Source organism: Tachyglossus aculeatus, chromosome 11 (genome assembly GCF_015852505.1).
Source record: "Tachyglossus aculeatus isolate mTacAcu1 chromosome 11, mTacAcu1.pri, whole genome shotgun sequence".
Lineage (NCBI taxonomy): Eukaryota > Metazoa > Chordata > Mammalia > Monotremata > Tachyglossidae > Tachyglossus > Tachyglossus aculeatus.
Window position 1 is genome coordinate 16,381,547 of NC_052076.1, and position 17,225 is coordinate 16,398,771.

Consider the following 17,225-nt stretch of genomic DNA (forward strand, 5'->3'; position numbering starts at 1 on the left):
TTGGCAGAGTTGAAAATAAACGGTTTAGATTGTTTTACTTTTTGCTTTAGATGTGCAGCTTTTCTCAGAGAAGTCGGCCCTGGTGCTGAGCAGTGCTAAAAGGAGGGGCAGCTAGGCTAGCGCTCCTTTGTAGCCAGGGGAACCACCCTCTCCCCAGCGCGTTTATCAAATGTTATGGATGTGCATCATGTTTCATGGCAGACTGTTGAAATTCTGCAGGGAATGTGGAAAATCGGGAGTTCCAACTGGCTATTTGGGCAATCGCTAATCAAGATTTTCTGCTTTCACTCATCCACAGGAGCGAAAATTGAAGGTGCATTTGGAATAATCATGGACTTACTGGAATATTATAAAGCCTGCCTCTTTGGAGAGCTACGCTGAATCAATAAGGTACTGTAGTTACCTTCCAATAAAATGATGCTTGATAGGATGTTGCTTATCAAGCCATATACTGAGGGTCTACTGAGCACAGAGCACTGTATATTAGGTGAGACACTTTCTTCATTCATTCATTCATTCAATCGTATTTATTGAGCGTTTACTGTGTGCAGAGCACTGTACTAAGCGCTTGGAAAGTACAATTTGGCAACAGAGACAGTCCCTACCCAACAACGGGCATACAGTCTAGAAACTGTCTTAAAATACTTAGAGTGAGAAGCCCATCTACAGATCAGGCATTCAAAAGGAATAAAAGAGATGTGGAATCCATCCAGAATCCACAAGATAATTCTGCCTTGTGATTTTATTTTGAAGAACTATAAAACTTTGATTACATGTAGCTGCCCAGGTGCAATATTTTAATCATAGGTGCAGTTGAAAAGAATGCATGAAAGTAAATTCAAACATTTAAAAGCCCAAACAAAGATTTATACCAGAAAAATTACAGAATTGATCATCAACCTTCACTTCTCCAGCCTACCTCCCCACTAGTTTCAGTAGTGGAGCCAGCTTTGAGAAGACTCCTCACTAACCAACATTTCGGGAGCCAAGAGACAGATTCTAGGTCTTTCTTTCCCCTTATCAAGAGAAGTCGGGGGCTTGACTCAGCCCAAGACCACCCCATGGTGCAGGGAAGTCATGAATCAGCTCCTTCATTTCCTGGGAAGTGTGATTTTTCCTTTCCTTCCCTGCATTTCCGTTGTCCACCTTCAACAGGATCACTGCGTGTTTCGAACAGCTCTTACCAAAAAATGATCATAATATGTCATCGCGAACACTGTGCTAAATATTTAGGAGAATATAATAGAAGTAAAAGACTTGAATCCTGCCCTTTGTGTACTTCTGCTCTCTTTGTGGGTGTTTATTAAAGTTGAAGCAGTGTCCAGCAATATTCAGGTTCCTGCAGAATATTCACTTTACAGTTAACTGTTTACCCAGGTGTGTAGATGAAATGTTCAGAGATCTGTCGATTGACTTCCCTGAATTACATTTCTTAAATGTATTTTAAAATTCAAAACAAATATTTGGATCTTTTTATCAACAGCACTCGAAGCATTTATTTGATCAGTCCAACTTTAAAATCATGCATTTTGGGCATGGTAAAATGTAACTTTATTCTTATACATCATCATCTGAAGCAAGTAGTTTCAATTACTTAAAATCTTGTTAATTTTTAAGCAAGGACTGAAAGTCTTAGCACAGATGTAAAGTTTAAATGGAACTAACAACTGATTTTACTTCTGACAGAGGATCCATTCAGGACAGGCTGTCTGAAATAAGGATGATATTAATCTTGGGGTAGAGCAAATAAAAAGATTGAAAAACACCCCAAATATGAAACCTCTAAAAAGTCCAAAAGACGATTATTGAATAAGATCAAAGAACTTCCAAAATATACCACGTTTTGCTTCCATAACCCAAGCAGGAAATGACTACATCCCTTGTTTCCCAGGATATTTAGGACTCGATCCTACTCTAAAGGAGAGGGAATTTTGCATCTCTAAATGCAGTAGATTAAAGGGTCCTCAAATCATGGGTTTTCTTTCCCAAGGTCTCTTTTAAGCCGATCTTTGGTGGACATTCTTTATCTGAGATGAAACAACAATTCCATCGACCAGCTCCTCAACGATGGTTTTGTACAGAAATGTTTTTGTTGGTTCTGTAAAGGAAATGGGATAAAATGTACAATTTGACCTGGATCAACGTAAGACAAATAGTCACTTAGTTGAAATAGTCCGAGAAAGCGAATGGTAGATATTCTGGGCGAGTCTGGAAACTAATGGGTCAGAGTTGGCAAAGCATCTATAGCTGAACAATAGGGAGGTGAACACTGGGCTTCATTCCAGAGGTGCTAATTTTTCATTTTGAGTCTCGGAGATGCGGAGGAAACAGGAATTTTCATGGGAAGAGGATTGGGAGGGGCAAGCCTCCAAAAGCTAGTAGACCAAAAAGCCATCATTTTGGGTCTTTAAACCTTGATTAGAAACTCTCAGATCCCTTCAGAGATCTGAGGAAGTCGGATATCTAGCTCACAAAGCCGAGGGATCGACTGCTATCTTTCTACCCCAGGGGTAGAGAATAATAATAATAATGGTAGTAAAAACAGCAATAATAATAATAATAATGATGGCATTTATTAAGCGCTTACTATGTGCAAAGCACTGTTCTAAGTGCTGGGGAGGTTACAAGGTGATCAGGTTGTCCCCTGGGGGCTCACAGTCTTAATCCCCATTTTACAGATGAGGTAACTGAGGCCCAGAGAAGTGAAGTGACTTGCCCAAAGTCACACAGCTGACAATTGGCAGAGCCGGGATTTGAACCCATGACCTCTGACTCCAAAGCCCGGGCTCTTTCCACTGAGCCACGCGGCTTCTCATAATAACAACAGCAGTTGTTTCTGAGTCGTGTGTTTTTTGTGTAGTCAAAGCATATTCACATCATTTATTCAATTGTATTTATTGAGCGCTTACTGTGTGCAGAGCACGGTATTATGTTTTATCTTCACATAGCTCAACTTTTCCTCTTTTATATTACTCAACCATATTTGTTTGCATTCAGTGGGCACTCAACAAATACAACCACTACTGCTGCTGCTATTACTACTGCTGCTATTATTGCTACTATACTACTACTACTACAATATAACACTGTAACAGACACATTCCCTTCCCACACCAAGCTTACAGTCTAGAAGGAGAGCTTGTGGTCGCAATGGGGACTATTATTACTACTACTATTCTTATTGTAACACTTTTCTATGATAAGCATTGGAATATTGGACCACCAACGATGCCAAATCCAGATTGGGCATGAGAGTCCAGTATTTTGTAATCGAATGGCAAATTGCAGTCATTTGAATATTTTTAAAAGTCTCCTCCCACTTAGCTGTATGGAAGTGGGTTTTTCACAGAATGTAATTACCCTGTAATTACCTCCCCATTTTGCAGATGAGTGAAGTGAGGCAGAAGGAAATTAAGTGTCTTGTCAAGGTCACATAGCAGGCAAGCAGCAGAGAGTCAGAATTAGAACCTAGGTCCTCTAACTCCCAGGTTCACGCTCTTTCCATTAGGCCACACTGCATTTGTGCACTCTCTCTCTCACTCTGAAAATGATCCACAGTTTTGGATAAACTCCTGCAGAACCTACTCACCTTTGACTAGGTTTCCTGTTCTGGATCCACTGCCGTGACTGAAAAGAAAATTGACATGCTCATTTTGACAACAGCCATAAATCCCAAAGAGGATTCTACGGTTTGTAAAGTGTAATACGGTTTGTATAGTTTGACCAGAGTCTTGGCTTTCAGTTTTTATCAGATGGAGATTGAGAGGGAAAACAATCAGAAAGAGGGGCGATTAATTCATTTGCTCCCAACCACTTACCCTCCCTCTTCTTCTAGCAGGCGACGGTAGGTCTCGATCTCATTCTCCAGGCGGGTCTTGACATCCAGAAGCTGGTTGTATTCCGTGCTCTGGCTTTCCATTTCAGTCCGGATCTGAAGTAGCTGAGCCTCCAGCGCGCTGATTTGAACCTGGGTTTGTGAAAGCTGAGCTCTGTAGTTTGTTTCCGTTTCCCCCAAGCTTCCTTCAAGAGAGTTTTTCTGGCAAGAAAAAAAATTCATTGATGATTAAAGTAATGAGTTCAGAAATGAAGGAATACTTCTTTTAATTGTATTTGTTTAACACTTACTATGTTCCAGGCACAATACTAAACGTCGGGGGTAGATACAAGCTAATCAGGTTGGACGCAGTCCATGTCCCGTGGGACTCACAGTCTTAATATCCATTTTACAGTTGAGGTAACTGAGGCACAGAAAAGTTAAGTAGCTTGCCCAAGGTCACACAGCGGACAAGTTGCAGAGCCGGGATTAGAGCCCAGGTCCTTCTGTCTCCCAGGCCACACTGCTTCTCATTATTAGAGAAGCAGCGTGGCTCAGTGGAAAGAGCCCGGGCTTTGGAGTCAGAGGTCATGGGTTCAAAACCCGGCTCCACCAATTGTCAGCTGTGTGACTTTGGGCAAGTCACATACCTTCTCTGTGCCTCAGTTCCCTCATCTGTAAAATGGGGATTAAGACTGTGAGCCCCCCGTGGGACAACCTGATCTCCTTGTAATCTTCCCAGCGCTTAGAACAGTGCTTTGCACATAGTAAGCGCTTAATAACTTATCTGTGCCTCAGTTCCCTCATCTGTAAAATGGGGATTAAGACTGTGAGCCCTCGTGGGACAACCTGATCTCCTTGTAACCTTCCCAGTGCTTAGAACAGTGCTTTGCACATAGTAAGCGCTTAATAACTTATCTGTGCCTCAGTTCCCTCATCTGTAAAATGGGAATTAAGACTGTGAGCCCCCCGTGGGACAACTTGATCTCCTTGTAACCTTCCCAGCGCTTAGTAAGTGCACATAGTAAGCACTTAATAAATACCATCATCATCATTATTATTATTATTTCACTAAAAGGTAGGTGTACCATGAGATTTAGGCCTGTGGTGATTCTCTGTATAAGAAGAATAAGAAAGATCTATAGCATATGAACATATAGATCTATAGATCGTCTTCCTTGTCAACACCTTCTCATACTGAAAAGGGAGTACAGTCATCGTTGGGCCGGTCACTGGACCTGGGTTCTAATCCTGCCCCAGCATTCACCCTGCTTTATGAACTTGGTCAAATCACTTAACTTCTCTGTGCCTCAATTTCCTCATCTGTAAAATGGGGATTCAATACCCGTTCTCCCTCCTACTTAGACTGTGAGCCCCACATGGGACAAGGACCGTGTCTGACCGATTGACTCCGTCTACCCCAGCGCTTAGAACAATGCTTGACACATCATAAGAGCTAAACAAAAACTATTGTTATTATTATAATAATTATAATATATTATGACTATAATAATACCTGACTCAAGGGTTGTGAAATTTTGTGCTACTACAATTTGTTACATTTAGGAAGGGGACTAGGGATGCCTTTACTTATACTTCTGACTTAGACTCAGACACTTATGGGCCAGTGTATAATTAACCTGATCTGAATGTATCTGAAAACAATTATTTTGTTAAAGTTTAGGCTTTTCTTACCATTTTCACTGCCAAAACAGACATGCCACTTTATCAATCCACCCTAATTCGGCGCTGGTTGATAGAAGTCGATTTAAGCACATTTGTGAAATAAATTGTCAATATTTACAATGTCAGCAAAGTACATTTTGGAATGTGATACTTGGAAAGCTTCAATATTTTAAAATTCATCAGAGGCATATTTTCCTGAAAGATTTCCCCTTTTTCCCACACTAAAAAATCCTGAGTTTTTGGGTGTGACTATCATCTATTTTTGCCAGGTTTTTTTGCCTTTGTTTCATCATTACTCTTGCTCCAGTTGAGAGAGCCCTCATCTCAAAACTCAAGACTTGGATATTGCTAAATTTTACGTTGATTTAGAGTTGAACGGCCCGGATTAAGAAAGATTTCCTTAACATTGATGTGGTAGTGGGAATATCAAGCATTCACATCTATTACAGATCCTTCAAATAAGTAATATTAAGCAGTCCTCTGCACACGGTAAGCACTCAATAAATACAATTGATTGACTGATTAGTGTTACCGAATATTTGCCGTGCATATATTGTTGCGTGTTAATGTTAAAATAGAAGCAAAAATAAAACTCTGTATTTGAATTTTAAAAATCCCAATTAATTATCCCCTGAATATTCTGTTTTTAAACCCTCAAATCCTATGCCCTAAGTTTAATATATAAATGGGTAAAAAAAAAATGCGTGCGTTTAAACTTCCTCTCATTTCCATATTTAAAACTGAGCAGGGACTCGTACGATTAAAACTCCTGTTGAAATCCATATGAAGATAACATCTTTGGAGATAAATTCCCTTCATCTGTCAAGTGCTTGCTTCTCTTTACTCTTTACCACCTACCTAGAAAAACACAAGTGATCTCATTCAGAACTCTGCCGGTGTTTCCATAAGCGTGACTCATTATGAACGCTATCTTTGCAATAATTTAGGGACTTAAAGTGATGCTACCCCTCCAAATTTAATGGTGATCTGCCTACATGAAATACTAGATTGTTCGTTTTCTAACCACTGAAAGAACCCTGTTTGATCAGACTCATGATTCTACCAGATGTAGCTTTGTTCTTTCTCCAGTTTGCACTCTTTCATAGATTAATTGTTCTTTTCCTCCAACAGATTGCAAGCTTCTTATTGTACTCTCCCCGAGTACAGTACTCTGCACACAATAGGTGCTCAATAGAGCTAAATTTAAAAAAATGCAGTGATGGTATGCTGCTGTTGTTAAATTCAGAAATTAGGGCCAGCAACTGAAGAATCTATAGACGGAAAAAACCAAATTTGAATGTTTGGTTTACATACCAGGGCCATGGCAGATTGGAGCTCGATCTCAAGGGCTTGGAGAGTGCGTTTCTGCTCTATCATCTCACTCTTGGCTGTGTTGGATTCATCAGTTACCATGGAAATCTGCTGTTGCAATGATTCACTCTGAAATACATTTTCAGAGTGGTCATCAGGAGTGAATAGAACAAGTTCCAGGTTCACAGGCTCTAGGATTCTGTCCCCCTCTCAGGATCGCGCCTGGAGAGTTTCCAGTACTCTACCAGTCTTGGCTATGGGAGGGAGAGTCAAGCAGAGGCCAACCTTTTCCAATTCCTAGCTTGGGCAGTGGCTAACGAGAGGAAGTCAATCTGTTACAAGTCAAAAATCACCTGTGCTGGGCAGCAGCGGGATGGGAGAGAGGCGAGGGCGGAGACTCGAGTTTACTGCACGGGAAGAGGCGTCGGTAAACCACTTCCCTCTTTTTACCAAGAAAGCTCTATGGATACTCTATCAGAATGATTGCAGATGGAGAGTGGGTCGTTTGGGGAGAGATGTATCCTTAGAGTCGCTACGGATCGGAAACGACTGGACAGCATAAGACAAGACGGGATTCGGACAGAGACCTCTCTAGGAGGGATGGCTCACCTTGTCGCGGAACCAGGCTTCAGCCTCTTTGCGGTTCTGTTCCGCCAGATTTTCATACTGAGCCCTCATATCATTCAGAAGTTTGGCCAGATCCGTTCCCGGGGCTGCGTTCATTTCCACGCTCACATCCGAGCCCGAAGCAGGCTGCAAGCCTTTCATTTCCTGGGTAGAGACAAATACACGAGATAGAAAGAGAAAAACGGGTTCTATTCTTCGTTTCATTTGCCCAGTGACCTCACTGCTTCTTCCTTCAAATGGCTGTATGTGGAGAATGTCCTACACTGAAGTGGGTTATTGTACTAATTACTTGGGAGAGGACACGAGTATAACAAATTTACAGTCATTCTAGAATACGTGAGAGGCGACTTATTCGTATGCCCCGTACACACCTCTGCGTGGTTCTTCTTGAGGTAGGCCAATTCCTCCCTCAGAGTTTCCACCTGCATCTCCAGATCAGTCTTAGACAAGGTCATGTCATCCAGAACCCTACGCAAGCCATTGATGTCGGCTTCCACGCCCTGGCATAGAGCCAGCTCGGTCTCGTACCTTAAAAAAAAAGATTTTAAACACTTTCAGTTTAAACAAGAACCGCGTCGCTAGGCAGAAAATTATGTCTGCCCAACAAACGTTTTGCAGTTTTACTTTGGCCACCTTAGCCTAACAAGGTCTTACAATTCTGTTAGATGTGTTACATTTTTTAAAGAAAGGAGTTATTTTGATTTTTTAGAACAGAATTGTCTGTCGATTAACCAACCTCTGTTTTCCCAGAAAACAGAACCTAGAAGGAAGGGTTGTAAAAATAGGGCTTTATCAGAACAGGCACGGGGAGATTGGGAGCCAAGGGGAAAGTTGTCTTTCGGGCTGAATATTGTGCCTACGTGGATCAAATTCACTTGAAAAAATCACTCCTTTCTCCACTTTTTTTAAGTGGCCATGCTTCCAAAACAGCAAAGCTCAGTATTTCCAAAAATGTTCTTGAGTGCATGAATAGTTGTTTATTTAGAAGGGACAAAGCAAAATGTTTTGCAAATGTTAAGATACTAAGCAATTCCCACTGTGAAGTGTCTTGTACCATTTCTGATGCAATCAGTTAATAGCAGTTACTGTGGGCAGAACATTCATTCATTCATCCAATCGTATTTATTGAGCGCTTACTGTGTGCAGAGCACTGTACTAAGCGCTTGGGAAGTACAAGTCGGCAACCTATAGAGACGGTCCCTACCCAACAACAGGCTCACACTGTACTAGAAGCAGCATGGCTCAGTGGAAAGAGCTTTGGAGTCAGAGGTCATGGGTTCAAATGCCGGCTCCGCCAATTGTCAGCTGTGTGACTTTGGGCAAGTCACTTAACTTCTCTGGGCCTCAGTCACCTCATCTGTAAAATGGGGATGAAGACTGTGAGCCCGCCGTGGGACAACCTGATCACGTTGTAACCACCCCAGTGCTTAGAACAGTGCTTTGCACATAGTAAGTGCTTAATAAATGCCATTATTATTATTATTATTATTACTAAGTGCTTGGAAAAATATGTTAGACTTAGCAGATCAGAACGTTGCCCTCAAGGGTTGACAGTTTAGCTTTGGAGGCAGGCACTAAAATAAATTTGAGGTTTTAGGGGATAACACCAGATTAATCAACCTACTTCAGTTTGAAGTCATCCGCAGCTAATCGCAGATTGTCATTCCGGAGCATGATGCTGGCACCGCTAGTGGTCACATCCAAGATCTGGAAACAGAAGGATTATAAAGTAATAAGATACCGCCTCATTGGTGATATTCCCTCAAATTTTTGACCATTTAACCTTCAGGCATTTCTGTCCTCCGGCTAACTGAACACTTATGAAATATCACCCCCGGTTCAATTTGTGCTGAGAATTTTAGGATCTCGGAAATACCTTTTTAATTATCCCACGTTTGGTATTAGCAATATCTCCACACTCGTCGTCACGCATCTGAATGGGAATCCGCATAGTCGACTGTTTACTTATTCTGGGCAGAGAGGAGGATGGACTCGGAAAGCTTTCACCAAATCGTGGTCTAGTCGTCAAATCAGCGGTATTGAAAAATGACTTACCTGATTCTGAAGCTCTTCAATTAGCTGGAAATATTTGTTGTAGTCTCGCTTGGTTCCGCGACTACCAGCTTCCAGACCGAATTTCTTATACCACTCTTTGATTTTGAACTCGAGCTCCTTGTTGGCCTCCTCCAGAGCTCTGACCTTGTCTAAGTAGATAGCTAAGCGGTCATTCAGATTCTGCATGGTTATCTTTTCATTGCCAGAGAGCAGGCCTCTCTCACCGTCCCCGAAGATAGTACAAAAGCCTCCTCCTACGGGGCCGCGATTTTTCCCGGCAAAACCTCCTCCTCCAAGACCAGAGTCGAATTGCCAGAGACTTGATTTTTGCCGGGAGTGGGACATGGTATGGGAGAGAAGCTTAGGGTTGCCAAATGCAAGTGATAAACTGATGCGGCAACTGCTGAGTTCAGTCTGTTCGAAGCCCTTTTTATACAAGATAAATGGGGTGTTGCGCTCCTGATACCAATCGCTCAAAAGACTTTTTTTATGACGTCTGCAATCCTAGATGGTTTTATATTCATTTATTATTCGTTACTTTGTGCTGAGCTTCTGTATTTGTTTCAAAGTACAACAGACGCCTCCAGCTGTGCACTATCTCACTGTGGGAGGAATGAAATATTCATCTTTAAATGATATCAGCCTCATTAAGCATTTTTTTTTCATTCCTCGTATTTCTGCCCCCCTGCTTTTTTCCTGTTTCTGTGACTTGATTCACAATTCATTTTCCCCCAGAAGGTCATGTCAGGCATGCAGTTTTGCAGATGAGGTGATTTGAAAGCTTCTCACAGTCTGTCTCAGGGATTTACTGGGTGAAGTAATAGCGTGGGCTAAAATCTCAGTTTAGGTAACACTCTAGGAATGACTGGTTCTGTACACTGAATGAGAAATAATTCCTTTTTCATTAAACCTAGAAGGAGTTGTTTAGTCTGATTCAGTGTGCTACTTTGGATTAGTTTTGGTGTGTCTTTGAAACTATGTAAGGGAAATTCAAATTCTGTGGTTTCTGTTCACTTTTTGTGCATAGCGTGAAGAAGCAGTGTGGCCTAGTGGAAAGAGCACAGCCCTGGGAGTTGAAGGACTTGGGTTCTAATCCCAGTTCTGCCACTTGTTTCATGGGTGACCTTGGGCAAGTCAACTAACTTCTCTATGCCTTAGTTCCCTCATCTGTAAAATGGGGATTAAGACTGAAAGCCCCATGTGGGACATGGACTGTGTCCAACCCGGTTAGTTTGTATCTACCCTAGCACTTAGTACAGTGCCTGGCTCACAGTAAGCACTTAACATATGCCATTAAAAAAACAAGCAAAAACCAGAAAAAAGACTAGGTGGTTTTCATAATGTAGCAGAAAGCATCCAATACATGGGAAGAGTCCATGCCCCAGTCCATGGTTTTAATCAGTGGATAATTATCTTTAGATGTGACTCTATGTCTTGCAAAGGATAAGTGAATTCATCCGGCCTAGATTCGGAATATCAACAGAAATCAAAGTAGTCCCTTTGTAACCAGAAATCCCAGCAAACCTCTTGAATAGCTTGCTTAAGTGCTTAATACAGTGCTCTGCACACAGTAAGTGATCAATAAATACGATTGAATGAATAGCTTGCTGAGGTTTAGAGATATTGCTCTGTATAAGGGTCTCTGAAACAGTAACAAAAGTAATAATTTTTAGTAGGTCTGCTTTGGGTGACATGGGTAGAGCGAATGACTACATTAGAACTTTTTCCTTTCCCATTTCTAGAAACTTCTTTACTGTAAAATGAGCAGAGAGCGTACTAGATTCAGAATGGATATTGATTTTTGTCAGTGAATAAGTTTTGAATTCTGTTAGGCAAGTTCAGTGAGGTAAATTTACCTAGGTAAATTTGGTGGGGAAGTCATGGAGAGAAGGGTTGGCCAAAGATTTGTGCCATTGAATAATAATAATAATAATAATAATAATAATAATAATAATAATAATAATAATACATTTGTTAAGCACTTACTGTGTGCAAAGCACTGTTCTAAGCGCTGGGGGGATACAAGGTGATCAGGTTGTCCCACGGGGGGCTCACAGTCTTCATCCCCATTTTTACAGATGAGGTAACTGAGGCTCAGAGAAGTTAAGTGACTTGCCTAAGGTCACACAGCAGACATGTGGTGGAACCGGGATATGAACCCATGACCTCTGACTCCAGAGCCCGTGTTCTTTCCACTGGGCCACGCTGCCATGTGTTCCTTTATTTTCATTCCCCAACTTCTCCAAAGGCCCCAAAGTTGCTTTGTTTGCTGTTGAATCCGTGCAGTGATAAAATTCTTTCCTTACTAGGAAAAGCCATGGGCTTAGCATCCAAGGTCCTGGACGTACCTGACTTGGGTTGCCAAACCTACTAAAGTTGGGAGAAATAAGTAGAATAATGAAGGATGGAAGGGGAAGGTTGATACAACTTTCAGATTATCCTGTGAGCCCACTGTTGGGTAGGGACTGACTCTATATGTTGCCAACTTGTACTTCCCAAGCGCTTAGTACAGTGCTCTGCACACAGTAAGCGCTCAATAAATACGATTGATGATGATGATTATCCTATCTGTGCTGTGACATTTCATATAGACAACTTTTTTTTGAGTTAACTTGGGAACTTCTACAAGGATGACTGATGAGTCACTTAAAAGAATTAGGCGAGACCCCATTTGAGTCTGTCTGATCCTTTATATTCAAATATTTTACCATTTAATAAATTCTCCCTGAACAGTGCTTTGTACATAATGAAGCAAATTGTAAATAAAACATTAAAATCTTTGTTGTAGTATCCAAAAGACTGTGGCTCAGTGGCTTTGGAGTCAGAGGTCATGGGTTCGATTCCCGGCTCTGCCACATGTCTGCTGTATGACCTTGGGCAAATCACTTAACTTCTCAGAGCCTCAGTTCCCTCATCTGTAGAATGGGGATGAAGACTGTGAGCCCCACGTGGGACAACCTGATCACCTTGTATCCCTCCAGCACTTAGAACAGTGCTTTGCACATAGTAAGTGCTTAACAAATGCCATTATTATTGTTATTATTATTATTATTATTATTAAGCACCTCACTCCACCTTTAGCCCCACAGCACTTATGTACATATCCATAATTTACTTATTTATATCAGTGCCTTTCTTCCCCTCTAGACTGTAAGCTTCTTGGGAGCAGGGAACATTTTTACCAATTCTGCTGTACAGTACTCTCCGAAGAGCTTAGTACAGTGCTCCGCACAGTATAGACACTCAATAAATACTGCCGATTGATAAGTGAAAAAGCGTGCAGAAGGGATTACTGTTAATGCCTAGTGACTAGAGTCTTTGGCCTTGGAACAGTGTGGATTGTACTTCCTTTTCTTTTGGATATCTGATAAGAATCATCAACACTTAAATCATTGCACCTGCATGGAAAGTTTTAGGAATGGAACAGTAACGGGAAAAAACACCTTAATTCAACTCAGAATTTTCCAGACTGAAGCTATTGTACGCTCAAAAGCCTGCACAGAAACTGAAGTAAATTTAAATTGAGGCTCAGGAGCCGCTAATGAAAGAAGCTACGAATCCAGGGGTGCCCAAGAAAATCCGTACTTGTTGAGACAGACCGTGGTAATCTGTTTTTGTGGTTGCTGCCAGTGATAATAAAAGCAGGGATCTGGCCTTAAAGCATAAATTATTTTTCTACCTGAGAAATTACGCTGATTGTTTCACCTTGTAGTGGTTGGGTGAATGAGTAGAGCTATTTCCAAAGATTTCATAATCCTACGAACACGTTTTCCTATTGTTTGTTGATGGCTTCAGTGGAATTTCTCCCTCTGGGTGAGAGAAACAATGAGAAAATTCAAAATCTTTGTTCACTTAGACAAACATCGAGTGAGTCAAATACTTGTTTTTGTACATTAACCTGGTGGAACCCTGACATGGCGGCAGAAGCTTAGTTCTCTGGGAAGAGTTTAAAAGTTTAATATTGGCTTGGTTTGTAGATAGGTTTCTGTCGGGGAATTGAAACTAGGCTCTTAAATCCTGCGGGGAGGTGGTATGCAGCGTATCTTTGAAATCCTATCAGGCTGGGGAGATGTTGTGATTCCTAAAGAGCTCAAGAAGATTCTCCTCATTACCTGTTGCAGCAAAATGTTTCAGTCTGGTCCCATAATAATAATAATGATAATAACGATGGTATTTGTTAAGCGCTTACTATGTGCCAAGCACTGTCCTAAACTATGGGGTAGATACAAGGTAATCAGGTTGCCCCACATGGGGCTCCCAGTCTTAATCCCCATTTTCCAGATGAGGTAACCGAGACACGGGGTAGTTAAGTGGCTTGCCCAAGGTCACACAGCAGACAAGTGGCGGAGCTGGAATTAGAACTCGCATCCTCTGATTCCCAAGCATAGGGTCTTGCCACTAAGCTACGCTGCTTCCCATGCAGTGTTATGGCAGGAATTCAGGGAAAGGAGCCACTGAGTAAAAAAATGAGGCTATTTTAGGGGCACAGAAGTTGATGGTTTAGTATAATCCTTCCTGTCTCATTCAGACACGTCCCTGCCAATAGTGACTTTGGTATTCATCGGCATGAGGATCACTTATTTTCCCTCTTGATAATAATAATAATAATAATGATGGTATTTATTAAGCGCTTACTATGTGCAAAGCACTGTTCTCAGTGCTGGGGAGGTTACAAGGTGATCAGGTTGTCCCACGGGGGCCTCACAATCCTAATCCCCGTTTTACAGATGAGGTAACTGAGGCCCAGAGAAGTTAGAGACTTGCCCAAAGTCACACAACTGACAATTGGCGGAGCCGGGATTTGAACCCATGAACTCTGACTCCAAAGCCTGGGCTCTTTCCACTGAGCCACAAAACACACCTCTGTTGCCTCGGTTTCTCCCCCACCCACCTGACCGGTGATTTTTTTTTCTGTGTTTAGAGACTGAATGTGCCTAGAGGTCCATTTTCATGCTGTACTAGAGGATGATGAAACATACCCATATTTTCCGGTTGCTATAATCGGCTTGATCCTCTTGTATAACACAATTTTTTTTAATGGGACTTATTAACCGTTTACTGTGTGCCAAGTTCTGTACTAAATGCTGAGGTAGAGACAAGCTTGTCAGGTCGGCCACAATCCCTTTCCCACACATGGGGCTCACGGTCGAAGAAGGAGGGAGTAGCTTTTAATCCCCATTTTACAGATGAGGTAACCGAGGCCCCCGAGAAGTTAAATGTCTTGCCCGAGGTCACGCAGCTGACAAGTAGTGCAGCTGGGATTAGAACCCACCTGGGTTCTCCGACTTCCGCTTTTTCCACTAGGCCGTGCTGCTTCTCCATAATAATAATAATAATAATAATTGGCATTTGTTAAGCGCTTACTATGTGCAAAGCACTGTTCTAAGCTCTGGGGAGGATACAGGGTGATCAGGTTGTCCCATGTGGGGCTCACAGTCTTCATCCCCATTTTGCAGATGAGGTAACTGAGGCCTAGAGAAGTTAAGTGACTTGCCCAAGATCGCACAGCAGATGTGGCGGAGCGGGATTCGAACCCATGACCTCTGACTCCAAATCCCGTGCTCGTTCCACTGAGCCACGCTGCTCCATGGCAGGACAACAGAAGATCTGACCTTTTATGATAATGGTATTTCATGCTTGTGCCTTTCAGTGTTTCCTATGTTTAATCTGACTCAGGAGTTAAGTCTGATACCGGGCGAATCGAAGAAACTGTTTCATCCGGGAGCCCGATCCGGCTTGTTTGCTGGTTGTGTTAAGGCTAATTTTCATGCCAGCCGTGATTCAGATTTTCTCCCTTGTTGATTCCAGGTGCTACCTGTGACTTGTAGTTGTGTAATGTTCTGACAACGTGACGGGGAGGGAGGTTTTCACTTTGAGAAGTAGTGTGGCCTCGGAGAAAGAGAGCGAGCCTTGAGGTCGGAGGACCCAGGTTCCGAGCCCGGCTCCACCACTTGTCCTGTCTCATTCAGACAGGTCCCTGCCAATAGTGACTTTGGTCACTTATTTGCCCTCTTGATAATAATAATAATAATAATACTGATGGCATTTATTAAGTGCTTACTATGTGCAAAGCACTGTTCTAAGTGCTGGCGAGAAGCACTTAGAAGCACTGTGTGACCTTAAGCAAGTCACTTAATTAATTCATTCAGTAGTACAGTGCTTTGCACATAGTAAGCGCTTAACAAATGCCATTATTAGACTTTTAGACTGTGAGCCCACTGTTGGGTAGAGACTGTCTCTATATGTTGCCAACTTGTACTTTCCAAGCGCTTAGTACAGTGCTCTGCACACAGTAAGCGCTCAATAAATACGATTGATGATGATTATTATTCTATTCTATTCTATTTATTTTATTTCATTAATATGTTTTGTTTTGTTGTCTGTCTCCCCCTTCTAGACTGTGAGCCCACTGTTGGGTAGGGACCGTCTCTATATGTTACCAACTTGTACTTCCCAAGCGCTTAGTACAGTGCTCTGCACACAGCAAGCGCTCAATAAATACGATTGAATGATTGATTGATAGTATTTATTGAGCACTTATCGTGTACAGTGCTCTGCACACAGTAAGCGCTCAATAAATACGATTGATTGATTGATAGTATTTATTGAGCGCTTATTGTGTGCAGAGCACTGTACTAAGTGCTTGGAAAGTACAATTCGGCCACAGGTAGAGACAATCCCTACCCAACAACGGGCTCACAGTCTAGAAGTGGGGAAACAGACAATGAAGCAAAACAATCAGACGGGCATCAATAGCGTCAATATAAATAAATAGAATTATAGGTATATAGGTATATATATATACCTATATATATATAGGTTATATATATCTACATATATATATATAGGTTATATATAGATATATAGATGTATATCTATATATATATGACGGTGGGACAGGCGAAGATGAGGCCGAGTGAGGAAGTTAGCGGCAGAAGAACGGAGTATGCGGGCTGGGCTGTAGAAGGAGAGAAGGCAGGTGAGGTAGGAGAGGGCGAGGTGATGGAGAGCTTTGAAGCCAATAGTGAGAAGTTTTTGCTTCATATAAAGGTTTCTAGGCAACCACTGAATTATTTTTGAGGACGGGGGTGTGACATTCCCAGAGCGTTTCTGTGGAAAGTTAATCTGGGCAGCAGAGTGAAGTATAGACTGAAGGGGGGAAAGCCAGGAGGTTGGGAGATTAGCAAGGATGCTGATGCCATAATCCAGTCGAGATAGGATGAGTGATTGTACTAATTTGATGTGCATTTAGCTTTAATTCTATTTATTCTGACGACTTGATACCTGTCCACATGTTTTGTTTTGTTGTCTGTCTCCCCCTTCTAGACTGTGAGCCCGTTGCTGGGTAGGGACCGTCTCTATATGTCGCCAACTTGTAGTTCCCAAGCACTTAGTACAGTGCTCTGCACACAGTAAGCGCTCAATAAATAGGATTGATTGATTGATTGATTAGTACAGTGCTCTGCACACTGTAAGCATTCAATAAATACGATTGAATGAGTGAATGAATGAATAATTTCTCCGTGCCTCATTTACCTCATCTGGAAAATAGGGATTTTTTACTCTGAACCCCAGGTGGGACATGGATTGGGTACAACCTGATTATCTTGCATCTACCCCAATTCTTAGTCCAGTGCCTGGCACATAGTAAGTGCTGAACAAATACCTTTTTTTTTAAAAAAAAAAGAAGGACTAAGCAATTTAGTTGTGTAGTCAAGCCTATGAATTTTCA

At 41.9% G+C, this 17,225-nt stretch overlaps 1 protein-coding gene and 1 non-coding gene across 2 annotated transcripts; one reads left to right on the top strand and one right to left on the bottom strand.

Moving 5' to 3' along the window:
* Positions 1-1,929: 1,929 nt before the first annotated feature.
* Positions 1,930-9,838, bottom strand: LOC119935115 (keratin, type I cytoskeletal 27-like). The gene is made up of 8 exons (XM_038754755.1): positions 9,494-9,838; positions 9,063-9,145; positions 7,810-7,966; positions 7,421-7,582; positions 6,815-6,940; positions 3,819-4,036; positions 3,590-3,627; positions 1,930-2,098 (listed from the first exon to the last, which is right to left on the bottom strand). Exons 1-8 carry the CDS (start codon positions 9,836-9,838, stop codon positions 1,998-2,000), a joined length of 1,230 nt encoding a protein of 409 aa, XP_038610683.1. The 3' UTR covers positions 1,930-1,997.
* Positions 7,016-7,154, top strand: LOC119935423. Its single transcript, XR_005453306.1, has one exon. It is a non-coding gene; the product is annotated as a small nucleolar RNA SNORA7 (small nucleolar RNA).
* Positions 9,839-17,225: the final 7,387 nt, after the last annotated feature.

Excerpts from the sequence above, each read along its gene's own strand:
- LOC119935115 (XM_038754755.1), bottom strand. The coding sequence starts at position 9,838 with ATGTCCCACTCCCGGCAAAAATCAAGTCTCTGGCAATTCGACTCTGGT. Across the intron at positions 7,967-9,062 it reads GCGGATGACTTCAAACTGAA|GTACGAGACCGAGCTGGCTC; the intron begins GTAGGTTGATTA and ends TTTTTTTTTAAG. Across the intron at positions 7,583-7,809 it reads TCAAGAAGAACCACGCAGAG|GAAATGAAAGGCTTGCAGCC; the intron begins GTGTGTACGGGG and ends GTCTCTACCCAG.